At 36.8% G+C, this 27809-nt stretch overlaps 7 protein-coding genes and 1 long non-coding RNA gene across 12 annotated transcripts; 3 read left to right on the forward strand and 5 right to left on the reverse strand.

Annotated features, from left to right (window-relative positions):
- Positions 1-24: 24 nt before the first annotated feature.
- LOC17875841 (actin-related protein 8) lies at positions 25-3902 on the reverse strand. The gene is made up of 12 exons (XM_006279551.2): positions 3417-3902; positions 3192-3277; positions 3003-3073; positions 2828-2895; positions 2667-2728; positions 2486-2583; positions 2129-2210; positions 1743-1885; positions 1287-1435; positions 873-1006; positions 583-701; positions 25-312 (listed from the first exon to the last, which is right to left on the reverse strand). The coding sequence occupies exons 1-12, from the start codon at positions 3752-3754 to the stop codon at positions 241-243; spliced, it is 1422 nt and encodes a 473-aa protein (XP_006279613.1). The 5' UTR covers positions 3755-3902; the 3' UTR covers positions 25-240.
- A 241-nt stretch (positions 3903-4143) lies between these two features.
- Positions 4144-7392, forward strand: LOC17875081 (uncharacterized WD repeat-containing protein C2A9.03). 3 transcript variants are annotated; one of them, XM_006280406.2, is made up of 11 exons: positions 4144-4227; positions 4705-4777; positions 4881-5002; positions 5120-5287; positions 5382-5468; positions 5682-5816; positions 5919-6029; positions 6185-6276; positions 6357-6462; positions 6551-6637; positions 6709-7392. In XM_006280406.2, exons 2-11 carry the CDS (start codon positions 4765-4767, stop codon positions 7120-7122), a joined length of 1335 nt encoding a protein of 444 aa, XP_006280468.1. In that variant the 5' UTR covers positions 4144-4227; positions 4705-4764; the 3' UTR covers positions 7123-7392. The 3 variants fall into 3 exon arrangements, with proteins under 3 accessions (XP_006280468.1, XP_023637308.1, XP_023637306.1); XM_023781540.1 differs by lacking the exon at positions 4144-4227 and adding an exon at positions 4316-4533; XM_023781538.1 differs by lacking the exons at positions 4144-4227; positions 4705-4777 and having other exon boundaries at positions 4850-5002.
- A 2427-nt stretch (positions 7393-9819) lies between these two features.
- LOC17875665 (zinc finger protein ZAT4) lies at positions 9820-11715 on the forward strand. Its single transcript, XM_006280311.2, has one exon. The coding sequence runs from the start codon at positions 10075-10077 to the stop codon at positions 11542-11544; it is 1470 nt and encodes a 489-aa protein (XP_006280373.1). The 5' UTR covers positions 9820-10074; the 3' UTR covers positions 11545-11715.
- Positions 11716-12626: 911 nt separating this feature from the next.
- LOC17875757 (WPP domain-interacting protein 2) lies at positions 12627-14976 on the reverse strand. The gene is made up of 3 exons (XM_023789948.1): positions 14795-14976; positions 13618-14626; positions 12627-13486 (listed from the first exon to the last, which is right to left on the reverse strand). The coding sequence occupies exons 2-3, from the start codon at positions 14558-14560 to the stop codon at positions 12822-12824; spliced, it is 1608 nt and encodes a 535-aa protein (XP_023645716.1). The 5' UTR covers positions 14561-14626; positions 14795-14976; the 3' UTR covers positions 12627-12821.
- Positions 14977-16645: 1669 nt separating this feature from the next.
- LOC111831489 lies at positions 16646-17291 on the reverse strand. Its single transcript, XR_002834623.1, has 2 exons — positions 17200-17291; positions 16646-16884 (listed from the first exon to the last, which is right to left on the reverse strand). It is a non-coding gene; the product is annotated as an uncharacterized LOC111831489 (long non-coding RNA).
- Positions 17292-17587: 296 nt separating this feature from the next.
- LOC17876488 lies at positions 17588-20700 on the forward strand. Its single transcript, XM_023785972.1, has one exon. It carries the CDS (start codon positions 17609-17611, stop codon positions 20528-20530), a length of 2922 nt encoding a protein of 973 aa, XP_023641740.1. The 5' UTR covers positions 17588-17608; the 3' UTR covers positions 20531-20700.
- Positions 20701-21568: 868 nt separating this feature from the next.
- On the reverse strand, positions 21569-22597 carry LOC17874750 (PRA1 family protein G2). Its single transcript, XM_006282215.2, has one exon. It carries the CDS (start codon positions 22381-22383, stop codon positions 21817-21819), a length of 567 nt encoding a protein of 188 aa, XP_006282277.1. The 5' UTR covers positions 22384-22597; the 3' UTR covers positions 21569-21816.
- Positions 22598-22750: 153 nt separating this feature from the next.
- LOC17874945 lies at positions 22751-27664 on the reverse strand. Of its 3 annotated transcripts, none has more exons than XM_023779927.1 (4): positions 27384-27664; positions 26471-26698; positions 24983-26003; positions 22751-24891 (listed from the first exon to the last, which is right to left on the reverse strand). In XM_023779927.1, the coding sequence occupies exons 2-4, from the start codon at positions 26593-26595 to the stop codon at positions 23044-23046; spliced, it is 2994 nt and encodes a 997-aa protein (XP_023635695.1). In that variant the 5' UTR covers positions 26596-26698; positions 27384-27664; the 3' UTR covers positions 22751-23043. The 3 variants fall into 3 exon arrangements, with proteins under 3 accessions (XP_023635695.1, XP_023635697.1, XP_023635696.1); XM_023779929.1 differs by having other exon boundaries at positions 22751-24888; positions 27384-27663; XM_023779928.1 differs by having other exon boundaries at positions 27557-27655.
- Between the last annotated feature and the right edge of the window lie 145 nt (positions 27665-27809).

Below are 27809 nucleotides of genomic sequence, written 5' to 3' on the forward strand. Positions count from 1 at the left end.
TTCGTATTATATATACATCAGCAGAGGTATCAACAAGCTCCTTTAGAATACTGTATGTATGTTTGTTTAAAGGTAAACAAGTTACTTATTTATCGTAGTTTTCACTAAATGTTTGCTATCTACGGATCTATCAATCAAGTAGTGACACTATACATATACCGAACTATATAAAGACTTGCGCTGCCTCTCACACGGTCTTTTTTCCAATGGTAAGAAAATAAATAATCTTGAGAGATTCATTCACCACATGAGTCTTGACTTGCGACGGAACTGCTTCGATGTGATACACCAAGGACCAGGAAAGGTGCTTAACTGCACATAGTAATTAGTAGAAATGCAATTGCGTCAGGATCCACAAGACTGGACTTTGTTGATTTAATATTCGAATAAATGTCCAATATAAAATTGCGATACGTAAAGGAGAATTTATGCATCTGTATTCTCACACTATGCTTATTTCACCATATGTCTCCAAAGTGTATATAATATCAAAGGTAGGTTTTAGATAGTAGCACTTTGGAGATAATCTACTGTGTCATTTACTAGTAGGTTCATAAATATGGCTAGAATATAGTCACTTACATTACTGATAAGCTTTGCCCCATGCCATGCTGTGTCCACGCCACAAGGAGGAGGTATTACTCTGACTCCATTGCTTATAGATGAAGAAAGGTGATCATGCAGTTCTCTCTCTAGCCTTTCTGGATACAGCTCACCAATAAAAAAAAACATAAGCACGTCAGACATGTATCTTTTAGATTACGTTTCATAGATCTTTCAATTCGTATGCAAGAAGTACTGGTTATCGATGTAAACTTAAAGTGGTGCCATTGCAAAATATAAATGAAAACGAGCTATAATATTAATCGAACCTGCAAGCCCTGGTAAACACGCGCTCCCCCCAGTCAGTACTACAGTCTTGAACCAACTATCATCACCTGTAAGTCCGGCTGCATCACAGTGGTCCATACATAGCGCGACTGCTTGATGCAGACTCATAGCACGCCTGTTCTCGAAAGGACAAAACCAATATAAATTGGCCCAAATATGGAGATTCTTCACAAGAAAATAACCCAGGCCAGAGATGCATGTAGATTATAGTATGACAATTGTGTAATTTAAGCATATATAAGAGTCATGATGAAAATAGTAAACTTATAAACAAGTTGGTGCACTATAGTGTATGGTCAGATGATATTGTTTCTAGTTCCAGAACTAATCAGATCGAACCTCTTAAGAGAGACATCAAGGTTTAATGTGATTGTAATAAGAAATGCAAGTCTTACATTCCAGCGAGACGTGGTTGAAATAATATCTCCCCTGTTTGGAAACGCTCCTTTGACAAAGTAAACCATCCTTCACCTGGAATTTCCACTGAAGCTTGTGTGTCTCTTGAAAGTTCAGCTTTATAATCAAGAGCCACATAACACAGTTTCTACATTCGCATAACAAATAAAAAGTATCACACAAATCGATTGAAAACGAAGAACTAATTAGTCATTAACTTCAAATAAAATGTGCAATGAACTAAAGCTTGTGCATGAATAGGCAAATAGCACACATCCAACGCCTCCAAGGATATCTCAGCAATTATACAGAACTGGTTGAAGTTCACAACACGCTATGAACACATTGGGTAGGTTGTGTGTGATAAATCATATGTATATATTACAGGAGAGCTATTCAGGATGGAAACCTACATAATTATCTGCAACTGGGAACACATAGGTCAATGGTCATACCTCTTTAAGTGTGCGAACAGTGTAGAGTGATTGAAAGGAAATGTTGTTCTCTTGCATCTTCTCCTTAAGGAAGCCCGTAAGTTTTAATGCTCCAAAACCAATGACTTCTACACCTACCTGGCGCATCACCTTACCATGCAGAACTGCAGAACGCAAGTAAAAGCAAAATGTTATTACAGGAGTGAATGGTGCAGAAAGAATGAGAGAGATATACATGATGATATTTTCAGAAAGTTGAAATGTTCATATTTTCATCTTTAATCAACTTCAGTTCCACAAAAGAAATCACATCATCAGTGACTAAAGCTCGAAAAGCTATACCATGTCGTTAAACAACATCTGACAAAATACAAGAAGAGTTGAATCGTAGAGAGAAAACAGCTTACTTGGAAGAACGGTAATGACTTGGAAACCTATGTTGACAACAATTCCAGAGGTCCGTTGTGCTGCATATAGAGCTAACACAGCCTGAGAAGGGCGCAAAGATTATTCAAAATTTGCTTATGACTGTAATAGTAACAAAACCAATCATTTGATAAGGAATGCATAAACAAGTTATAATATCTGCAGTTGATCGTGAGATAATGCATTAAATCCCCCAAAAAACAAGTTTAAAACATTCTATTATGTACGGTGTATAGAAAATGGAGAAAGAATTTCACGGAGAAAAACACTGCTCCGAAATTTCGATGCATAAATTAAAATATTTTGGAGCAATAATCATCAGAGATTAGTAGGCTCACCTGATTAACAGCACACACAGCAGGAACATTCATGTCAAACAAGACATTAAGGGTAGCAGTCTTAAGTTGCCGCCTTGATGCCTTGGCAGAGTCCGTATCTAAAATTATTTTTAATAAAACCTTAATAAGTTCAAAACTGGAACCACGAGAGGTATTCTTAATAAGTACTACTGTAGCTCACCATCAAAATGGCAGAGGGGCAGTGACACCACTATTGGCTGCATAGAGGGCTTTACCTGCATCCTGTAAGAAAATTATCCACATGAAGTCGGGAAAGCGAAAGCCATAGATCACTTGCTAAAATAAGTCAGCTTCACTAGAATCAAATGAAGAAGAAAAAACCTTGTGAAAATGGTTGCAAAGAACTGTTGAAGTCTAGCATATATGGGTGACTCGATGTTGCCAAATTCCTGGCGATCAAACTAGTAAGAACTATCTTGGTGCAAGAGAGAAGAACTAAGCTTATTATCTTTACTGTAATCAACAGTGAACCGGATTAGTACAACGAATGTCTCACCAGAAAAGTAGCACAACGTCCAGAAGGTGAAGCATACTTGCTCCAACCATACTTGCAATATCCAGAACCCCCTTCATGACAACACACAGAGAAAAGGAGACATCTTCAACACAAATTGAAAGACAAAATGAAAAAGTTTGAAACGAGTATACAAATGGAGTAGTGAATTTGCATTGTCCAGAAACATACCATCAATAATGATAGAACCAGGAACTTGTGCCCTCTGACTATAAATGCGCATAAACGACAACTCCCCTGATTGACTAGAAACCAATCTACAAAAACCATATAACCTTGAATCAGCTTACATGTTATCAAACATTGATTCCTTCCTCTCTTGACCAATCGGAAACTACCAAATTCAAAAAAAGAAAGAAAAACTCAAACAGCCCCATCACCAAAACTATAACTCACCGGAGAGGATAACCAGAGCGCAAAGTAGTTTCCGCGAAGAAAATGGATTCCCAAGACTCTTGCGAACACTGAAGATAAAATATCCAGAGACGATTATCACCAGCTAAACACTTCCAGGCTTTGCACGTTAAGCCCAATTTCACAGCATCTCTAGGCTCAATCATCATCAGTATCTGAACTAGGATATCCACCGGAAGCTGATCAAACGCGCCAAGAGACGACGAAGACAACATAGTAGCCAGAGGAGGAGGAGCCTGAATCGCCGCTCTCTGAATCACCAAATCCTTACAACTATTCGATCGGCTCCACACCGATCCCCATACTTTCCTCAGAATCATGCTCCAATTTCGCTGCTTCTTTCGTTTTTCTCGGACAAGAAAAACTCAGAAAATTTTCCCGAGAAACGGATCAGGAAAATGGAGAGGGGAGTCTAATGTGGTGACGTGGACAGATTAAGATAATAACACGTGTTTGACTTGTGCGGTAAAGATTAATTTATACTTTCACGCGCGAGGTGAGGTAAAAAAAAAAAAGAGACGCACCGACTCATTCATAACGATATTATTTTTTCGTGAGCTCAGTGGGAAATATGTAAATATATATGTTCAACTTCTTCAATGATACAGCTTACACGTGGTTATTAGATATTGGCTGTTAATATGATGACGTGGATAATATTCGATTCAAAAATGATTAACTAACTTTATATATATGGACGCCTGTGGTGCTGTGTATAAAATTGGATCCTCATCAGATCCGGTGATTACCTAACTCATTCGCGTCAATTCTCAACACGAAATTTTCAGATTTGGTATTCGATTTTTACATTTATTTAATTACTTATAATTCTCATTTTTTTTCATTTATATTTTCTCTGGTGAAACCTCTCTTTATCGAAACTATTAATATTAGGGTTTTCTGGGTTTGTGATGACGATCTAATCGAATTATTTTATATTCATTTTTTTTTAATCTTTTATGTTTCAAACATAGGGTTCTTAGTGCATTGAGATCGAATTATATTTGATTTTTTTTTTCTTTTTGGTTACATTTTAAATGGTTTCATTCATTTTTTTGCGTTGCAATTTTATTGAATTTCTGGAGAAGTGAATTTTGCGGTAAGCCTAATTTAAAGGTGGCAAATTCATAACACAATATGAGCTTTAAATTGTTGTTTATGCTTTTTATTGATTTGTGAAATTTTTTATCATTGCTAAATTTATGAATTTTGCATGATCTTAATTATTTAGTCACAGATTATTAAATTGTGAATTGTTACTATATTGCAGGGATTTTTTTTGGAAGGTGGATTGGAATTGGCTAGTTTTAATTTTGTGGAGGTCGAGAATATGGCTGACTTTGGTGTGTTCTGTTTCCCTTTGTGTGATTGAGAATTGTTTTTTTTCTTTCCAAAATTGATCTCTCACTCACATTATGTCTGGTTACAATGGTGATGAACTTGAAGATGAATATATGGCTGATGAGTATGACATGGATGATCTCGAGGATGATATGAATGCCGAGTTTGATGGTAGGGATATTGATGCTTCTGATTCTGAAGTTGAAGATTTTGACCAAGACCAATTGGTTTGTCTTGTTCTTTACTCTGTTTCTCCATTACTCTTTTCATTTTTTTTTACTTGTTCTGTGTATGTTCCTAACAACCAATTTACTAACTTGTATGTACATGGATGGATTCTTCAGAACAAGTCTGCAGCAGATACTTCTGCTGCTCAAGCACGGAATGGGAAGGATATTCAGGGTATACCGTGGGATAGACTTAGCGTTACTAGAAAAGATTATAGAAAAACTAGGCTAGAACAGTATAAAAACTATGAAAATATCCCCAACTCGGGTGAGGAATCTGCAAAGGTGAAATACGTTTTCATGCTTCTTTAATGTTATTTATTAGGAGTTGTACCTATGTTGGCCTTTTTCTCACTCTAGTCTTGCTTACTGGAACCAGAAATGCATGGATACTGAGAAAGGCAGCTCTTTCTATACGTTCAGGAGGAATTCTAGATCAGTGAGATCAACCATTCTCCATTTTCAGGTTTGTCAAGTGCACCACTTTACCTGTTTTTGTTAACATTATGGTTCTTTGCTCCAGATCATCTATATGTAACTTGGTTGCTATTTTTTTTTTAAGTCAGATGCGTGAAATTCAAATGTAGATGTCCCTTCTGCTAGTACCATTGATGGAACCATAGTTTCTTTGTTTATGCTGATCGTAGTTAGACTAATTATTTTACCTTCTTTGTTTTAGTTGAGGAATCTGGTCTGGGCAACCTCAAAACATGATGTTTATCTATTGTCCAACTACTCCATCAGCCACTGGTCTTCTTTGACGGGTTGCAGAAATGAAATTCTTAATGTTAAAGGTCATGTGGCTCCATCTGAGGTTCGTTTCTTAAGCATTATCCAAATCATTTTATTAATTTGAGTCGGGACTCCTTTTCGACTCTGTTGGGTTTATCTAAAGCCGATATTCCATATTTCTCAGAAACATCCGGAGAGTTTGTTGGAAGGGTTTACAGAGACTCAAGTTAGCACTCTTGCAGTAAAAGAAAGGCTGCTGGTTGCTGGTGGATTTCAGGGAGAACTTATTTGCAAGGTTAGTTTAGAGACTTTGAATGGATATTAAGGATAGTAGTAAACTTAGGTGTTTCCACCAACTGCTATGGAGTCGCTTTTTATGATTTTAAAATGCCAAAGAAATTGCTTATTCATGTTCCAATTTTATGAATTTTTTGTTTCCCATATAACCAGCATCTTGATAGACCTGGTGTGAGCTTCTGTTCACGTACAACTTACACCGAAAACGCTATCACCAATGCAGTAGATATATATAGAAACTCCAGGTATCTCTTTGGTGGTATTGGACTTTTAAGTTTAGAGAATAGGACAAACAAAAACTGAACCTAGTTATATGGTCTACTAGCGGTGCACTTCATTTCATGGCCTCAAATAATGACTGTGGAGTCCGAGACTTTGACATGGAGAGATATCAGCTTGTCCAACTCTTTCGTTATCTATGGCCTGTCAATGTAAGCTCTCTCACTTTCTCTTTTTTTTTTTTGGCTTTTCTGTAGATAAAAACTCATATCTCACAAAGTTTAGTTTGGATTTTAACAGCATAGCTCCCTAAGTCCTGATGGGAAACTAGTAGCAGTCGTTGGAGATGACCCAGATGGTTTACTGGTAGACGCAAGCAATGGACAGGTACTTCATATTCTTTTGAACTGTCTGTTTTACCGTGGTTAGGTCTTATGGTGTTTTGAATTTTGTTTCAGACGATCGGGACTCTAAAAGGCCACTTAGATTATTCGTTTGCATCGGCTTGGCATCCAAACGGTGTAACATTTGCGACAGGAAACCAAGACAAGACCTGTCGTATTTGGGACACAAGGAAACTCTCGGAATCAGTTGCTGTCCTAAAAGGTAACCTAGGAGCTGTACGGTCCATTAGGTTCACATCGGACGGACAGTACGTTGCAATGGCCGAGCCAGCAGATTTCGTCCATATATATGACACAAAACAAGGTTACAAAAAGGAGCAAGAGATTGATTTCTTTGGAGAGATATCTGGGATTTCGTTCAGTCCAGATACTGAATCTCTCTTCATCGGTGTTTGGGACCGGACTTATGGAAGTCTCTTGGAGTATGGTCGAACCAGAGACTACACTTATCTCGATTCATTACTTTGATGGAAGATCAAATTTTAAGTCTTTTAAAACATAAAAGTAATCTATTATATATCTGGTTAGGTTTCATAAATCATACCGACAAAGAAAAGAAAAAAAGAGAGAAAGAGACCATTGTTCGATTCCGAAGCTGTTCATTTGTGTAATTTGATATGTTGTGCTTTTAAAATGTACATTTTCCATGGACTACTTGGGAATTGTTTTGGGATCCATAACCATAAAGTCAAAATCTGAAAACTCCCTTGGAAGATCGTTTAGACTTTTGATTTGATTCGAATATTGTTAACTAAGAAAGAAAGACTCCTCCTAGGGTTTAAATTATTTTGGCCCATAATTTTATACCTTCACAAGAATATTCTCTTAGTATGAGTTATAACCATATACAGTAATCTCATATTTTTTGGAGTTCAGTGCAAATGGAACCATTCTACACCTAATCTCCCACAAGTTGTTAAGCTTAGAATTGAATGTAAAGAGGATTTATTTTGGGATTGTTAACTTATATCCATCCTCCTTTTTTTTGTTGTTGTTGTAGAGTTAAATCTAAAAAATATCGTATAACTTGAATGACAAGTAGTAACTAGTAAGAGTGGTCCTCCACTAACTAGTGTTTTGGCCACTAGTTCTCCTCCTCAACTCTAAATTGTGTACTACTAAGCTTGATGTATTTTACCCTAATGGCCAATAAAGGCCGCATACAAAAACTCGTTAACCGTAAAGTCATGTTTAACTGAGTGAAAATGAAATCCATGTATTCTTTTGCCAAGGATACTAGTAGTATTGATTAGCCATTGCTGTTGTCTTGGCAGGTGCAACATGATAATTTGGTGTACTCCTTTGGTTCTTGATAGATGTCACTTTTGCCCGGGGAAACGTGTGCTCTGTGGAGTTGAGATGATTATACATTTTTCCATACGAATGTAGCATATGTTTGTTTGTTCGACTTCGTGTGGTCATATTTTGAGTTGCCCATTGCTTTACGATAGATTAAACTTTAAAAAAACATATCAAACAATTTGTGAAAATATAAGAATTAATTGAGGCGGTGAATAAGAGATGCATAAATGTAGGAGTGGAAAATGAAGTGATCTATATTTCCTTTCTAGAAATACCAAAAGTCTTAGTAATATCCGAAAATATTTAATATTTTATTATGAAAATTAGATTTGATGTTTTTTTTTATATAACTTAAGAAAAGCTTGACTTTTAATACTGTAAATCCAACCTTTATGTTTATGTATCTAGTAGTTTAATGTACTTTTACATGTGTTTGTAATACAACTTTTATTTTGCTAAAAATACTAAAGAAGAGATGGGAAGTCATATATTATAAGGAAAATGATATAAAGTGTTTGAATAGGTTCTTAATAAATGTAAAAGAGAAAAATAATTAAGAAATTAGAAATAAATATAAAATATGATTTTTTTTGGGAAAATATTTCTATTAGACCTTTTATGATGATTTAGTTGGATTGTTCTGTTTATGAAGAAGTTTCAATGGAGTAAAGAATATGTTCTTACTAGAAAGTAGTAAGTATATAATCTATATAAATATGAGTCAATAGATATATTTATTTAGTTGTTTAGTTGTATTCTTTCAATTATCACATGAAATATATATATATATTTAAATTAAATTGCATAAGGTGAATAATCAATACATTAGTTTATATTTGGATAAAAATGACTAAAAAACATACTTTTGATAACCTAATAACTATACAATCTTATACATTTTGGATTTAGGGAAGTGAATCATCGTGGCAATGATTTATAAGGACCTAAAGTTATTAAAAAAAATGATTACAAATTAGGATAAGTATCCAAACAATTTACTGATATAGGTTTTTTTTTTAATCTTACTAACAAACTTTTTGAAATCCTCTTTAAAAGAATTTCTTTTGATGCAAAGGTATTATCTCAGTAATAATAAATAAATGAAAATCCAAATAAAATCTTGATTTTTTTTTTATAATCATTTGATCTTTAAATAAAATCTTGATTTTTCTGCCATAAATTGCAATACCCACGAAAAGATAAATGGCAATTAATCACCTATTTACTACTAAACTATTCTCTAAAGCACGATCGATTAGATTAGGACGACGTGTTTGGTTCAAACCCAAAACGTGAACTCAACTTTTATATGCTCAAAAACACCAAAAAACAAAAAACAACGTTTGCGTTTCTATAAATTAGGAAACTCAATCAATCATAAATATACCCTTTGAATTGAATCTAGCCAAATGAAAATATGGAAATATTATTAATCACCACAAAAAAAAAAAAAAGTAAAATTGACCTAATAATAGTCTTTGCTTTTACACAATTACCATAAAACAAGTGTGTGATTACTAGTCAAAGACTTAAGGATGTGTTTTGAATAGATTAAAAAGAAAAGAAAAAGAAAAAAACACAGTCAAACAAAAGCCTTAAGTAAAATAAAAGTCATATCTTGTATTTGTTTGGTAAGTAGCTAAAATGATACAAAAGAAGAGATACGCTACACAAATTCACAAACTATAAACACACATTTTTAAGTAATTAATAATTATAGCTTTTCTTAAATAAAAAAGGTTGTTTTTAATCTTTTTTTTTTTTTTATATATAGATATGTGAAAATAATAGAGAGACTATTCATCCAAAAACGTGAGGCACAATACAGACTCTTCTTCACTCTTATGGTTATAGCCTCTTCTATTTCTCTCTATTGCCTCTTCTTCTTCTTCTTCTTCTTCAACTTCAACTTATTCTTCTTTTGCTTTTTTAGATTTCCCATAGCTTTGAGAATTTTTATTGAGTTTGAGAGAGATTGTCTTCTTCACTAAGTTAGTGTGTAAATTTTACATACAAGGACAAGCCCTAGCTAGTCTCATCATCAGCTGGTTATATAGATCTGTCTCAGCTTTGATCTGAGCTTGGTGTTTTGTGTGGATTCAAGCTTCAGAAGACGACATGGACCAATTCGGAGGTCACAAAACCAACTGTAAATTCTCACTTGGGAGACCGAGATTTGGATCAATTAAGGTTAAAATCCCAAGGATTCAACCTTTTGTAGCTAAGGAAGGTAAAGAGGTAGAAGATGATGATGAAACTAAAATCATCGAGGAGGAGGAAGAAGATAATCATGAAGCTAAGAGTATGGATCTAGAGGAAGGAGGTGTGGAAGAAGAGGAGGAAGCAGAAGAGAAGAAGCATATATGCTGTGAATGTGGTAAAAGGTTTAGCTCAGGTAAGGCTTTAGGAGGACATAAACGGATTCATGTGCTCGAAACTCGTAAGTTCTCAATGGTGAGACCAAAGATGGTGTCTGGTATGGTTGGCAGATCTGAAAGAGGTGAGTTAGAAGTGGGTTGTTGTGTTTGTTTCAAGAAGTTTACATCAATGAAGGCTTTATATGGACACATGAGGTTTCATCCAGACAGAGGTTGGAAAGGTGTTTTGCCTCCTCTTCCTCATCCAGTTCTTGGTAATTCGTCTTCTTCTACACTCTCTATTGATGATCATGATGATGAGCTTATAAGCTCGGATTATGATGATGATGATGATGATGATGATTTTGATGATGATTATGAGAACTCTGAGTTATGGGACCATAAGGAAACGTTTGATGATCATGATGATGAGCTTAAGGAAACGTTTCAAGGATGGTCAAAAAAAGGGAAGAGAGGAAGGAGAAGTGTTTTGAATGTTGATGGATCAGATTTGAAGGAACCACCACCAGAAGATAAGAAGGATGATGATGCTAATGCTCTTTTGTTCTTAGCTACTACTGCAGAAGCAGCTGCTAGTCTTAATACTGCGGAGGCTTATAATTCCCATTCTGTTGAAGAGAAAAATCTGGAAATGGTTAAGAAAAGGAAGAAGAAGAAGAAAAGTTTGTCTGAGATGGAGAAAGAAGTCAAAGAACCATCGTCTACTGATCATGATCATCAGCTTGATCAGGTTGTTGTAGCAGCAGCTGAGGAAGGTGGTGCTGGTGTACGAGAGAAGCACGTGTGTGTGACTTGCAACAAGTCGTTCACTTCTTATCAAGCTTTAGGAGGTCATAGAGCAAGTCACAACAAGGTCAAGATTGTGGAGAATCATCAAGCTAGGGCAAACGCTGAAGCTTCGTTACTTGGAATCGAAGCAATAGTAACCGGTTTAACTAGTGCTCAAGGATCAAACACATCTTTAAACAGTGGTAACAATGGAGATCACATATGTAACATTTGTCACAAAAGCTTCCCAACAGGTCAAGCTCTTGGAGGGCACAAGAGATGTCATTGGACTGGACCAGTTTCTACTGAGGCTGCTCAAACCGCGGCTCCTGCAGGAGCGTCTTTTAGTCAAGCAACAGAGACAGTGCAAGAGGTGAAGAAGTTGAAGAGAACGTTTATGGAGTTTGACTTGAATGAGTTGCCACCTAATGAAGACGAATAAGAAGAAAGAGTCTAAGAGACGTATATATGCAAGCAAAGTAAGCTTTTTAACATTAAAACAAAAACAAAAACAAACTTATTATAAATTAGGAAGTATAATGATGGTAAAAAGGAGTTGTTGACATTGTAGTCTTGAAAAACAAAAAAACAAAAAGACAGAAAGATATTTTGATTTTGGGTTCTTAAAGGTACTTTGGTGTTTGGCTTTTTAATCTAATTTGATGAGAGTATGTATTAACTCTTTTGTTTTTCTTCTCTCTAAGCTTTGATATTCTTTTTTTCCTATCATTCTTTATTAATTATGCTTTTGGATTTACATAAAGCAATGATAGTTTTAATTGACCAAAGTTCCATAAAGTATATAAACCATCTTATTCATCTCTATCACCATCTTATCTTTCTTTTTCTTCTTTTGCTCTACAAACAAAAATGGGTTCTCCATAAATTTATGATGATAAATATTAAAACTTGGTCCATTTAATTGGAATACCAAACTATTAGTAGTATAGAGTAGTGGATCTCTAAGCAAAGCTAAAGATCATCACATTAAGACACCTAAGAGTCTAAAGATGAATCATATCTACATTTATTTTATAAAGTATAATTGGTATATTTTGATTTGGTTTGCAAGTCTAAAACTCTTCAAGACGTGGGGCATTGTTAAGTGTTGGAACAAACCAACGTTAAGATGGCTGTTCATATATAGTCAAATTGTCAAAAGTCTCCACTTGCAGCTAATGACATAAGACCACTTCTATGTGTCATCACAAACAACACACCCACACAATATTCACACAACTACACTGAATTTTTTTCTTAATCAAATATTCACATAAGACCGACTCAAATTATTTTAAGCTTATGTGCAAATTCCCCAAAAAATATGTAAAATCCATGATAAATTGTTTGGATACAAGCTAAGCTAAACTCTAAATTTGTTCTTAGAACAAAGTACTTGACCGTTTGGGTGAAAGATGGTGTTAGAACCTTGATCAATGTGAAAATGTAAAATTTTACCAACCTTTTCACTTGTATGTAAAATGTGAATATATTTTATCTTCTGTTTCTGATTTAACAAAGAAATTATGGAAAATGATGGCAAAGTTGACAAAAAGGCAACAATATATAACATTACACATACTAACGTCATGAGTCATGAGTCATGACATTGCAGCACACAAAAAAAAACATAGAAGAAGCAAAGAAGAGTTGGTCTATTAGAGCCCAAAATGTTACATTATGTGACAATAATTATATAAAAGTAATCAAACAAAACTCTCATGTCGGCACAGGAGCCTCCGACCCTGGCGTTAACTGGAAAGTAAACAGCATAAACAGCAAGCCTAACTGTAGAAAAAGACATGAAGTGGTCTTCAATGCTCTCTTCTTCCAACACTTCACTTCTTGTATCTCTGTGATCCCTACGCAATGGTTTTGTAAATCTTGAGCTTGATTCTTTAGATTCTCAGCTTTTTTTTCTACTTTTTTAAGCTTTGACAGCATCTTATGACCCAATGTCTTCTCTTCTTCAATCAGTTTGATCCGTCTGTTTAGGTCTGCCGCTGATCTTGAGAATATGATATATTCAATCTCTGCTTCCATCTTTTGCTGGAAAATTTCTTCGATCACGATCTCTGTTCTTCCATTACGCGGCTCTGAAACGTTCATGTTGTTGAGTTCACGGATCTGTGTTTCTTTAACCTCGAGAATACATTTTGCTTCTTCTAGTTTGATCTCCAGATGCTCTACTTTGTTCACCAGGCTCCTTATCTCAGAATCTAGATAAGTTAATCCCAATTCCCCCATATTTTCAGACCCAAACCGCCAAGAAGAACTTGCTTCACCAGCTCGTTTGTGTTCTGCGTGTATGCAACTACTGCTTTCTCCTCCATCATGTAGGGATGATACAGATTCTTTCCCAAGCTCTTTGAATTTAAGAAGTTCTGACAGTCGAAAAAGAACCAGAAGTTCAGTTAAACTCGATACACAATCATGTTAACATAAAGAAAGGAACCAACAGTGTAAGCATCAACCATTAAAATCCAAATGAAAAACCATGCTACGAATATGCTACCTTTTTGGAGAGCTTCTTGCAAAGCGTGAAAACTGTTGAATGCCTCTTTTAATGGATCCAAGTTGTCTGCTGAACCATTGTTCTTGATATGGGACTCATCAACCGAGTCTCCTTGTGAATAATCTCCAGTTTCTTCTTCTTCTTCTTCTTCTTCTTCTTCTCCCACATTATCTTTTCCATTCGAAGTATGTGCGTCATGATCACTACTATCTTCGTTGTAATCCATTATAATTCTTCCGCGCTGTTCTCTGCTACTCAAACCAAAAGAATCACCCTGCATAAACACAAAGTTGGAGCTTCTTGAGTCAGCAGATTCCATACTGGAATGAGGGTTTTCCTTCTCAATTTTGATCCTTTCTCCTGTAAGTTTATTACTCTTCTCTACACTACTCTTCCTCCGTTGACCACTATCACCCGAGCTAACCACATTCTTCCCACCCTTATACTTTGCTCTCTGTTTGTCCCAAGACTGACCCATTTTCCTCTCATACCTAACCTTGGGACCGCTGGCTGCAGTAGAGGACTTGCTACTCCGATCCTCACTGTTATCAGAATCAAAACCAGCTGCAAAAGCAAGACCATTGCCATGACTAGACTCATCCATATCAAGACCAACCACACTATTCACCGAACCAACCGAACCAAGACTATCTTGTCCATCATCAGGTCCGGGAAAATGCATATGTTTAGCATTGGGATCGACTGCTCCTGACAACACCCTCTTCAGAGCTTTACTGTTCTCCAAACTAACAGAAGTATCCTTAACAAGATCTCTCCTTGCCCTCCTCTTCCATTTTTTTAAACCAAATCCCTTTGAAACAAGAGGAGAAGCCTCAACCCGTGAAGAAGAGACAAGTTTATCCCCAATAGTCTCAACATCACTAATCAAGCCATTATTATCTTCAACAGACTCAAGAACAGAGCTTTCACACTCCAAATCCATAACGTTACAAAAAAATTCTCAAACCCTACTAACTTCTCATCCTCCAAATTCTCAGATGGGATCAATCTCAAGAACAGAAACCATCAATTCCAGCAGGAACCACATGAGAATTTAATAAACCAAAATACATAAATTCAACAGAAACTGATCACATTTAAGAGAGTCAATGATTGGAAAATCAAATCAAACATAGAACACGCGCGAAATGAACCAAAAGATTCGAGTTTGACGTACCTAAACCAAACGCAAAACAAAATCCCCTCAAAGGTGGTTCGTTTACTGTTCACAGAGACACCGAAACCAAATTAGAAGATGATTTGACAAACCCTAAGTTCGATTATACGATTCGCAGATCTCTCTGTATCCGTTGATTGTGGAAAGTTTCGCTGTGAAAAATCGTTAATTTTTTTTTTCCCGGTTACGATCAAAAACATTTGTTACCTTTTTTTTGTTGTTGTATTTTTTAAAAATAATTTAATAAAGAGAAAATAAGAACGTGTGAGCGACTTGGTCGGAGCACGTGGCAAAACCGCTGGTTACTGCAGCAACGACTCAGACGTTTTGTGACCGTTCGATTCGACGTGATCTTATCTGGTCTGATCTATATTTCAACGGTGTGTGATAATATTTAAACAATAAATATGATTTCGAGCAAATGACTAATTTATCCTCGTCTCCTTGACTTGATGACGTTTCCATCTTTTGTATATACAGTGGTTGCCGTTTTCAAGATCCGAAAACAACGATACGTATCCTTTCAGCGTTTGTATTTGTTTTGTTCATACGTCACACACTCCAAGATTTTGATGGTAATTTTATTTCTTTTGTGTTGTGTATTATTAAAGTCCATATGATTGTAGATAAATGTGATAATGTGTGGTAAATAAATAGAGAGTAATAAAAAAGTCACAAGGGGGAGTGGTCTTGGACCAATTCCCACTGTGAATCAGATTTCAAATGTTGTGTCAGTGTACACATACATTACATCAATATAATCAGCTCTCACATAAAAAGTATATAATTGCTTTGATTATTTGGGATTTTTATCTTTCTTTACTTTCTTACAAATCATATTATGAACTAAACATATATGATTATTGATATGATATAATCTATATATGTACATAGAAAAAAAAACACATTTCTTTATCAAAAAACTACATAGTTAGTGTTATGAGAATAGCCAATACTATGATTAGTGAAACACAATTACAGATCTAATTATCTTTGATTATGAAACAAGTTATAACTTGTGGTAAAGTAAAATTTCTACATACACTTGACTACACACACAATAGTGTAGACCATTATCCAATAATTAATTGTATGTAAAAAGTAAATACTGCCTACACTACACTGCATGTCTACTATACTTGCTGTGACAACATTGAAATTTATATGTTATGTCATGTCTACACTTCCTTTGACAACATTTGAAATTTCTCTCTTTGACATGCATAATCTTTTAACTTCCTTTTCTTATGTGATATAGAGAAGTTACTATTACGTATTTAGTTACTTTATGTTTACTTGTTAGAAAAATAGTTAAGCAACATAAATATTTTGGAAATGAAAATCACATACTTATAACCCAAAAGTATATGTTTTATATAAATATTCGCTTGGTTATTTTTTCTCCTATTAAATGTAGCAATGATAAGTATAATATAGTTCAATAAATGTTGTAGTGTAGTACAAATGATTTGGAGCTTTCTCTTATTTCCTTGAAAACCAGAAAATACAAACACAAGATGACAAACAACCAAAGTACTGAGAAAAATTGAATATGGTTCCTTTCCCTTATTACTTCAACCCCAACCTCTAATCTTTTCTTTTTCAGCTCAAAGTTCAATGTCTTAAATCTGACTCTGTCTAAACTATTTAAAAACCCATGTAACCATGTTAGATTTATATCACTTAATTAGCCCATCTTTATATAAAAACTCGAGTCTTCTTGGTATACTAAACTCTTCATTTAAAATTCTTCACAAAAACCAGAGAGAGAGAGAGAGAGAGAAAAGAATCCAACTGCAGAGGAGGTTGAGAGAAGAGAGAGAGGTTGAGAGAGCTAAAAAACAAATGAAATAAAGGAGAATCCAAGATTATAAATCAAGGAAATTAGAAAATTATTTTTAGTTTTGATTAAGTGGGTGATCATTATAAAAATGCATTGGTACATGTTTAGACATTAACCCCTCTCCAGGCTGCTCCTCTCCTTAACCATTTCTTTAATCACTATTATTTCTTTAATCTTTATAAGCACTTTCAGATCCAACTCACATATCCAGATTCTTCTCCCTCTTCATTATCACAATCTGCTCTTCCTGAGAAAAGAAACACATTAAAGCATACACAGAGAGATACAGGCTTGTAGTGAAATATATGCAGGGGAAGTGACACGTCTTTTGCCTTGTGTCTGAAAAAAGATCAAACAAAAGGGTAAGAAGTCTTTGAGATATCATCTTTACAGATTTGACTAACTATTAAGATGTTGCTTTTTTAATTTATTTTGTTCCTATTCATTTTTAGTTCTGGCTTTTAATTCAAACGAGAGTAAAAAGATTCAATCTTGATGATGATGATGATGATGAACATTATTAGACCACAACTCATTGTAAAGTAATGATTTTTCTTCTGACCCGTGACCTCCATTGTTGCAGAGACTCTGGAACGGAACTAGCTCTTGGTTCTTCTTGGTCAAATCTGAACTGAGGGTAGGAGGAGAAAAGAAAAAAAAATTAAAGAGAAGAATAAACAAATTGGGTTTCAACAGTGTTGAGAAGAAGAGGACCCCACAAAATGGAAGAGTTAGATACATCACATGCAGTTTCTCAGATTTTACCTCAATCTCCTTGAACTACATCAACTGTTGCATTCATGTTCTGACTCATCTCCTCACAGTCCCACTCACTTCAATATAAATCTGTCAGAGAAAGACCACAATGATTCATACCAAGTTTGAGAGATAAAGACAGAACCTTTTGAGCTGGGAGCTTCATTTGAGTTTTGATTTTGGTTTGGTGAGGAAGTTAAGAAGACAAGGGAGTAATGAGGGGAATAGAAGACGAGTCAGAAGCAAGTTTAGTTGGATTAACCATAAGAACTTCATCACCTGCAAGCTCTTCAAGTAAGAAAGGTAAAGATCTTCTTCAAACAAGTAATGCTTCAGATTCATCTCCAAGTATCAAAAACTCTCCTTTCAATTCACCTTCTCTTGTGTCCCCACCATCTTCTGCTTTTGTTTCCGCTTTACAATCTCCTTATATATCCCCAAGAGCTACACAACCCATTACCACAACCACCACTCACAAGCCTTCACCGCCTCTTTCTTACAAAGGCTCACAATCTGAAGATGTACCAAGCAGCTCCTACACTCCTCCTTCTGACCAGTATGAGTTTTCTGATGAACAATCAGATCGGAAGCTAAAGTTATCAGCTTGTACTCCAGATCCTGCTCCTCCAAGGATCTCCTTCACTTTCCCTGTTCCTAGGGTTTCATTAGCTAAAGTCTCTGTTTCTTCACCTGCAACTAACGCCAAGCTCAGAAGCTCTGATGTCTTCATAGGGTTTCATGGACAAAACCCAAACTTGGTGAGATTCTGCAAATGGTTAAAGTCAGAGCTTGAGCTTCAGGGAATCGCTTGTTTTGTTGCTGACAGAGCTAAGTATTCGGATACACAGAGTCATGAGATCGCCGACAGAGTTATCTGTTCTGTTACTTATGGTATTGTCGTTGTCTCCTGTTCGAGCTTGCTCAACTACCTTAGCTTGGAGGAAGTTAGGTTCTTTGCTCAAAAGAAGAATCTGATTCCGATTTTCTATGGAACTGGACCTTCTGAGATAATGGGTCTTCTCAACTGCAATGCCATAGATAAAGAGTGCAAAGAAGCCATTGATGGGTTAATTAAGTCACATGAGTTTAAACTCGAAGCTAATGAGAGTAACTGGAGAATCTGTGTTGGAAAGACGGCGACGATTCTCAGGGCAAAGCTTGGGAGGAAGAGTGTGGTTGATAAAGAGACAGTGGAAGGAATTGATGAGCTTCCTTTTCCGAGGAACAGATCTTTTCTTGGAAGAGAGAAAGAGATAATGGAAATGGAGATGGCTTTCTTTGGTAATGGAGAGTATCTTGAGTCTACAACACCAAGCACCAGAGGAGAAGCAAGTGGACAATCTGAAGGGCTTGCAGATGAGGAATCAGATGTTGTATCAACACGAAATGGGAAATTTATCAGCTTGGAGCTTGGAAAATGTTCAGAGACAAGAAGTGAGGCTTGGAGTGATCCAAATGGTGGGAAAAACTCGCTTAAGAGACTTTTGAAGACTAAGAAGTACAGAAACAGTAGTAACAGCAAAAGTAGCACAAGTGTTGTTTGTGTAAATGGAGTTCCTGGGATTGGGAAGACAGAGCTAGCTCTTGAATTTGCTTACCGATATTCTCAGAGGTATAAGATGGTTTTGTGGGTCGGAGGGGAAGCTCGATACTTCAGACAGAACCTGTTGAATCTGTCATTCAGCTTGGGGCTTGATGTTAGCGCGGATGCTGAGAAGGATAGAGGCAGGCTAAGGAGCTTTGATGAACAAGAGTTTGAAGCTTTTAAGAGAATAAAGCGTGAGCTTTTCAGAGAAATGCCGTATCTGTTGATCATTGATAATCTTGAGATAGAAAAGGATTGGTGGGAAGGGAAAGATTTGAATGATCTGATTCCGAGGAACACCGGAGGAACACATGTCTTGATCACCACGAGACTTCCTAAAGTCATGAGCTTTGACACTGTGCAGCTTTCTATAATGCCTTCATCTGATGCAATGGTTCTACTGAGAGGAAGAAGAAAGAAAGATTACCCGGCAGAGGAGGTTGAGATCCTCAAGCTTTTTGAAGAGAAATTGGGACGATTGAGCTACGGTCTTTGGGTGGTAGGATCATTGCTTTCAGAGCTTGCAATTCCACCTTCTGCGCTCTTTGAGGCTGTGAACAAAGTTCAAATCGAAGAACGTTCAGCATCACCTTTTCTAAACTCAAACGATGAGCAATATTGCAAATCCAATCCATTCGTTGCAAAGGTCTTAGCTTTCAGTTTGGCTGTTTTGGAGCAAGCTGAAGGAAACAGAAACCTTCTCTCATTGAAAATGCTACTCGTGGGAGCTTGGTTTGCTCCGGTCCCTATTCCGGTTAATTTGTTAGCTGCAGCGGCTAAGAACATGCCCACAGGTGGAAACCGCTTCAGCAAATGGAACAAATGTTTGAGTCACACATTTGCTTGGTGCGGTGGCTGTGGTTTAGGACGCAGAAGCGAAGAGGATGCTGCATATTTACTAGTCAGATTAGGACTTGCGAGGATAACCAATAGACAACCTGGATGTTGGATTCAGTTCCATCCGATAACTCAAACTTTCGCGAGGAGACGAGACTACATACTTGCTCCCAAGGCAACAGTTCAAGGTGTGAGGAAAATCGATAACCCGCTGTTGAATCTTGATCACCTATGGGCTTCAGCTTTCTTAGTATTTGGGTTCAAATCAGAACCTCCTTTGGTGCAACTACAAGCCATGGATATGGTACTTTACATCAAGAGAACAGCTCTTCCTTTAGCAATCACAGCTTTCACAACTTTCTCAAGGTGTAACTCCGCACTAGAGCTCCTGAAAGTATGCACCAACGTGTTAGAGGAAGTGGAGAAATCATTTGTGTCTCAGATACAAGATTGGCGCCAAGGCTCACTATGTTGGAAGAAGAAGACCAACAAGAAGGTCGATGAATACGTGTGGCAAGATGTTACATTATTGAAAGCTTTATTACTGGAGACCAGGGCGAAGCTGCTGCTACGAGGCGGGCATTTCGATAGTGGAGAGGAACTTTGCAGGACTTGTATCAGTATCAGGACAGTGATGCTTGGGCATAATCATGATCTTACTCTGGCTGCTCAAGAAACACTAGCAAAGTTAGTCAGAATGAGAAGCAAGATATGAACACCCACAAACAGTTCTCCTGGTTATTATTTCCTTAATTTTTACTCTAATCTCAGTTTTGTTGAAGACAGCAAATTATGTAACGGGTACTTTAAACTAGTTAAGAACAACCTTATTCCTATGTACATTACCCACTTCCTTATTGAACTTGATCTCCTTTTTTTTCCTTAGATCATAAATTATATAACATCGCAACTTAATTAGTTCTTTACAAGGAGTAGATGAATCAAATAACTTACTTAGGGAGAGTCTTAAGCGAAACCAACATTCAACGCATTGAATTCTCAAGCTGAATCCTTTACCTGATAAGTTAGCCAATCAAACAAAAGAGATAACACAATCTCAGTAACAAACAGAATTGAAAGAAAAAAAAGGACAAATACTCGTGTAAGAAGTAGGACCAAAGACAACACACAGAAAAATAGGTATGGGTATAGTAAACATGCAATTTAATCAGTGTCTGCGTTTTGCCAACAAGTGTCACTCTCCCCTCTCCTGTTACTGGTCCCGGAGTTACACTGCACAGTTTTGTTTCCTTTTCAAAGGACTCAAAAATAAAAAAAATCTGACTTTGTCATACAAATTGAGATAGGTTTTATCTGGTTTTAGTTAAACCCAAGTTAGTCAGAATCCAACAAAACAAAAGCAGATTATTAAGGTATTGAATTGACAATCAAGAGGAATATATGGTCTGGCTCATATAAGCATTTAACTCAGTTTCTGCAAATTTGGGTCCCTGAACTAACTCTCTTGAAGCTTTCAGATTTTAGTGTCAAATAAACTAACACAGTCAAAGACTAGAAGCTGTTACTGTAAAAGACTTGCAAGTTGAGGTATTAAGACAAAAGTAACAATGCTCACAACAAGTGGATTTTGATACATTGTATCTGGAAACTCAGATGTAACATGTGAGGAATATGGATAGAGCCAAGTTGGTTCTTTACTGTTAGTAATCAGTCAAACAAGAAACTATTCATTCTTGTCTTCTGATTACTACAGTAAAAAACCAAAAACTAAATAGTCTCCAAGAAGAAGAAGTTGAAAAAAACAAACAAACATGTAATCAAGAATTTTTAGATCATCAAACTCAAATTCACAACACACAAAATCACAAGAAATCAAACAATGAAATAGCTTCCACTCGGTAAGAAAAAAATAGTAATTTTAAAGAGGAAGCAAAAGAAACTTAAAAAAATGGGAAAAAAACAAAAAAACAAAAATTTGAACATCTCTCACAAAGCAATTCGGGGAAAATATAAAATTACGGCAAGAATGACCGGAAAATATCACCGGCGATTAGATCCGATCAAGCCTCCGGTAACAGCATCTTCTTCCTCAAGGAAACGCTCATCGGAGTTTCTAAAAACGGAGTGTATAATGCACAATAGCAATCCAATGCCAACACCAACAGCCAAATTCACGGCGGAGCTAGTGAACCAAACGGCCCATAAGGAAGCTAAGACCAGAGACACCACCACCGTACGATCACCGACCTGAAAGCTCCATAGAATAAGTGGGTCTTCTCGGAAGAAGTGAAAGAGAAGCCACAAGGCGATGATCGTGCCGACGACGACTAACGCGACGGGACTAGCTGTGATGAGAGCTAGCCCGGTACAAGCGGCGACGATGATCGCGTAGTTGACGAAGAAGTAGTGGTAATTCGTTTTTAATCGGAGGAGAAGAGAGGAGAATCGCCGTGGGAGAGAGTAATCGCCGGAGAAAACGAGTTCTGACCAGGGACGGTGGCGAGAGATGGTGGAAGTGAGATTATGGATTGATCGGGAGATAACGTCGCTTGTAGGAAGCGGAATTGACGTGTAGGTTGTTGTTGTCGTCGGAAGAGGAGGAGTCATAATCGCCGTTGAGAGGATTACATCCGGCGAATTTACCGATTTGGTTGACTGGTTTTGACCCGACCCGAAATTGCAACCCGGGGATAAAGCTCGTCGTTACTATTAGCGAAAGGTGTCTTAACGACTTTTTTAGTCAACTACTACATCATTCTTCGTACCAACCAATCTAATTTTGCCAGCAAATCAAATTTGAACACTTTAAATAATAATTTTGTTCATTTGTTTTTATTAACCCAACTAATTGGACTTTTGTTTATGAGATGCTTAACCAATTATTTACAAGTTATATTTTTGTGGCACAAGCTTAAAAATTGTTAAACCATATTGGTTGCTGACAAATCTTTTTGTAACAATGGTAATGACCAAGAGTTAAAGATAAACTATAAGTTTATAACTTTAGACAACTTTAGTGTGGCAATGAAAGCCTTAAAGTTACTTATCTTCTACAGAGTGTTTGTTATTTTCAAGTGTTTGTTTTTCTTTTCGTAAACAGTAAACTACACAAAGTCTCTGCAGAAAGAGATGGAACCACAGAAAATGCCCTAGGACATTAGGAAAATCTACATAAGAAACCCAATGCACCTGTGTTCGATGATCGGTTTTCGTAAGAGAATCCACTTCTCGGTTGCTTCTGCATTGAAGGTCGAAACTTTAGGGTGACTAGCTCGGAGAAAAGTACCTTACATGATCAAAATTGTTTCTGAATGCTGAAGCTTGTGCTTGGGCTTGATGTGTTGACTCGAAATTGTTTGTTATATAGGGACCTGCGTTGAAGTATAAGCCCGTTCCAGTGCAAGGAGGATCAAGAAACTGAGGAGTTGGTGTTAAGCTAGACTGTGATGCACCTTCATCTGCTTCTCCTTGGTTCATGACCATCAAGTCTTTTCCCATTAACCGTAAAACTGGGTTAGAAGGACTTGGAGGTACAGCAGCGTTGAGATTCGTTCTGCTGGACAACTTACTCTGAAGATCCAAATCTTGTTGGATCTTGTATGGATGCACAAATGGGTGGTTTGGATCGACACGTGTTGGTGACTTTCTTAAGCTCATGGCAATTGACGAAGAAGCTGCTCTTCGCTGCAGTAGATGAGATGCTTGATGATTGAAAGTAATGCCCTCGTGGATTCTTTCTTTTCTTTGGCAACAACAAGACTCATGATCACTGTTTCTATATCCTGAAGGCGTCGTTGTATTGTCAACGGTCATTGGCTCAACTTCCGCGCTTGTCCCATGATGAGATGGAACACAAAAGCTCACTGGGGTTGTTGAGTAGGAGGACAGAGGAATATCTGGGGAGAAACGTTCTTGGATTGAAGAAGATAACTCCGCGGGAAAGTTTAATCTACCAGGTGCAAAGTTTGAAACTGCAGAAACAGGTGATTCAGATGAGTTTCTGTCACGCTGATCCATGGAAGATTGGATTTGGCTTGTGATAACCGACGAGTTCCCAAGATTCTCATCAAAACCCATATCCCGAGGACTTGGTAAAAATGATCCTGGAGGTCCTGGAATGGGAATAGTATCAACCTCTACAAATAAGCTTCCTTGTCCCACTTCAGAACCAAACCTCACATCCTCCTTGTAAGAGGTTTGCCCGTACATCATATTCCCAACTTCCTTGGAGTAATACATTGCTCGGTCGCTAGGTATGCCTTCATTAGATGGTGGACTGTCTGTCTGGTCGAACTCAGCACCTGTATCATCGGTTTTTTCCAACTCATGAGTTCTTTGGTTAAAATCTTCTTCCTCTTCACTATTTTCTTCGTCGTCATCATTATAATCATCGTAACCACTAGATGAAGGATTTGATCTCAGTAAGACCTCATCTTTTTCTCCCTTATCACCAGAAATGTAATCATCATCTGACAGCTCACGTTCTTGAGTCATTTCAGATTCCCATTTCCCTAATTCTTCTTCATCTTCTTCCTCTGAGAAATCCAACCGAGCTTTGTTTAGCTCTACAGGCATAGATAGTCGCCTCCAGGCATTTGGTACAAATGGTGAGGACAACTTTCTCATGCTAGTCGCACGAGGAGATGCATCTGATACTTGTAAGGCATTTGAGCAGAAATTCTTTGCAGGTGGAAACTTATCTTTTTGAATCAAAGGAAGAGTCTTTTTCACTCGGAGAGTGTTTACATGAACTCCCTCAAGTGATCCCTCCTCATTTTCACTCCTCCGGACTCTCAATGAACGACTTTGAACTCTTTTACTCTTAACTAAAGTCTTATTCTTTCTAGCAATTTCGCTCCCCAGCTTCTGTTTATTCAAAGCATAAGAGTTTGTGGCAGACAAATCAGTACCTCTCGACAAAATAGGATCTCCTCCTGACCATGTAACATCATCATCTTCAGACGGCTGATCCCGCAAACTATAAGATTTATGTCCTTCTTCTTTTAGCTTCTTCGAAATCAGACCATGTTTTGTTAGCATCCGCTGATTATAGATTCTACGATGACCCGTGCTACTACCTTCTCCAGAAAACCCTCTTTGATACTCCGGTATCTGCTGTACGAAACAATGTACTGTTATTGTATAATTCTTGCTACAAAAATCAACCAAGGATATGCAAAATAATTGACAGAAAGCATAGAATTACCTCTGAGGTATTGCCTTTTTGATTAATTAGTTTAACATACTTGTGAGGTTTCCTTCCTCGACGATTTTTCCTCAAGCATTTATGGTTTCCATTACTACCTTGGCTGAAAGGATTGTTTTCACTACTACCATTGTCGTGCTGCTCTCTGGACACAGTACAACAAGTCTTTTTCTCGCTGAACTCTGATAAAATCCGCAATTTTTGGCCCTTGGCATCGATATAAACCGGACCAACTCCAACAGGCGAAACTTTCCGCTTCTTAGAGACTTCAGACTTATCACCAACAACCCGATTAGTGCAACTTAAAATCGACACCCACTTTGTTCCATTTCTTTTATCAAGATCTTCTAATGTGCCTTCTTTCGCAGAAGCGTAGATATCAACCATTGTTTTAACTTTCACCCGTGGCTTACTCCTAGGCTTGCTTGGCTTACTACTAACAACCGGTGGCTGTGCTGAGTCAACAACCGGTGGCATTGCTGAGTCAACAGACAAACACTGATCAATGTGAGCATTCAAAGTAGTGTTGGAAGCTGATGAGAAGGTTTTGCAAATAGGACATATCTTTGAAGCCATTGTAGATTCAGAAGTCGTCACAAGACCGCCGCCGCAACTATCTTCTTTAGATTTCACCATCCCTCTTCCACACTTTCTACTGTGGTGATTGCTCTTGTTACTTGTAGTAGCTACTACTATCTCTACTGCAGACTTGGAAATACTGGTACTCGGAAACAAACCATTCTCAATGATTCTTGATTGGCTACAACCTCCTTTACTAGTCTCTGCTAAGGACTGATTTAACCCAAGTTTAGCCAAGTCTCTTCCTTGATGAACATAGGATACAATTTGCTTCCCAGACGATGAACTAGCCGTGTTCTCAAACTGATTACTTACAGTAGAAAATCTCTGAAACGGTGGCAAAGGATCAGTTACGCCATGAGTTGAAAAAAGGTGAAGACTTTTTGGTGAAAATGGCCAATTGTTCTTGATGTTGTTCTTCCTGTTACTATATGCGTAATCTCTGCAAAAGCATCAACATAGATCAAACAAAGCTGATTACTTTCACAACTCTAAAGATAAAATTAAACATCAATGATTCTAACAATCAAAAGTAAGCATATTTAGGTAAATTTCGAAAAAAAATAAAAAGAAGAACCAAGTTTGATGATACTGAGCTAAGTCTAGGAACAAGGGCAAGGATTTGAAACCCTACGTTAATTTTACTGATACAAAATCACAGAAGGTGAAAGATGGAATCTGACCCATTAATCACTGCAACGAAGAAACAAGAAAGCTCGAAACTTTCGATCTAGACATGAGTGATGAGCTCTTCTAGCTATGATTTGACACTGACCCATCATGAAATGCAGAGACACTTTTTTTTTTTTTGGTGGGAGACAAAACCATACTGGCGAAGAAACCCAGAAATGAAAAAAAGAAAACAAGATTCAGAGGAGAAGAAAAAGAAAAGAAAATAAATTGATATACCTGATGGAGAAATTGGAGAGATGGGATTGACCTAACTCATGGGAAGAAGTGGTGAGATGTAGGAAATGAGAAGAAGAAGAAGAAAAAAGTGGGTCATTTGGTGGGTTCTCAGTGGATAAGAACATTTGATTCTTCCACTGTTACTATTTGCCTCTTCGTTTCCCAAATACTTCTGCATAACACCAGATCTTTATCATCCACCTTAGCCAAATCTAATGACTCCTCCTCCTGCCATATACAAAAACAACAATAACAACATAAGTACATGTTTATTATGACAGATGAAACTTACAAGAGTTTAACAACTATTATTTCATGTGGGAAGGAGTCACACTAAAGTAATTAGTATTAGTGGGTTTAAGTTTGTTTTTTTTTTTTGATGAAGTGAAATCTCTCGCAAGGAGGAACAATGATTCGCACGCAAAAGACACTAAAACTATTTTTATGTCTTAAACCAAGAAAAAAAAAAGTTTCAGTTACCAATCTGATTAGAGAGTTTATTTTATGTTGAGTGATCATAAGAAAAAGTGGATAAAGACATCCATAAATGGATGAAGAAGCTACCAAATAGAATAATAATTAGAACAAAGTTCAGAAGAAACTCAACTAAGTAATTTTAAAACAAGGTGATAGTTTGGTTGTTCATACACCTCAAGAAAGATCATCAACATTTGTAAGAAGAAGAAAAAATCAAGAAACGAGGTAGGTTCTTGATCAGGAAACAAAAGACTGCAGATGGATAGTAAAAGACTGAAATCAACAAGAGATAGATATTTACACACACAGAGACAAATCTGAAAAATCTTGAAATCAAGAACACAAAAACATAACTAGATGAAAGTACAAGATCGGGAGAAAAAGAAAAACAGACTTTGAGGAAACAGTGATTATACGTATGGGAAAACAAACATACCCATCTCGTAGAAATCTAGATTTGGATCTTGAAATTGGGAGAAAAAAAAAGAGAGATCAAGAAGTAGGAAGAAGAATAACTAAATCCACAAACTTTAGGACCAAGAAGAAAGAGGAAGAATAAGAAACTGAAGATCGATTTGATCAAAAAAGATGGATGGTATCTAGACAAACCTTAGATGGTTTTTCTTGGCTGAAGAAGGAAAAAGAAAATGGCTTCTTTTAGAGAGAGAGAGAGAGAGAGAGAGAGAGAGAGAGAGAGAGATGAAGAAGAAGAAGAAGCAAGTACTATAGAATACAATAAAAATTGTGGTGTTCCATATAAGTCCACAAACGTATTATCACTAAATGTGAATAAATAAAACAAATGAGTGCAAGAAGAAAAGAAGAAAAAAAAAATGAAAGTGTCCACACTAAGTTCAATTAT

The sequence above is a fragment of the Capsella rubella genome, unplaced genomic scaffold (genome assembly GCF_000375325.1).
Source record: "Capsella rubella cultivar Monte Gargano unplaced genomic scaffold, Caprub1_0 scaffold_8, whole genome shotgun sequence".
NCBI lineage: Eukaryota > Viridiplantae > Streptophyta > Magnoliopsida > Brassicales > Brassicaceae > Capsella > Capsella rubella.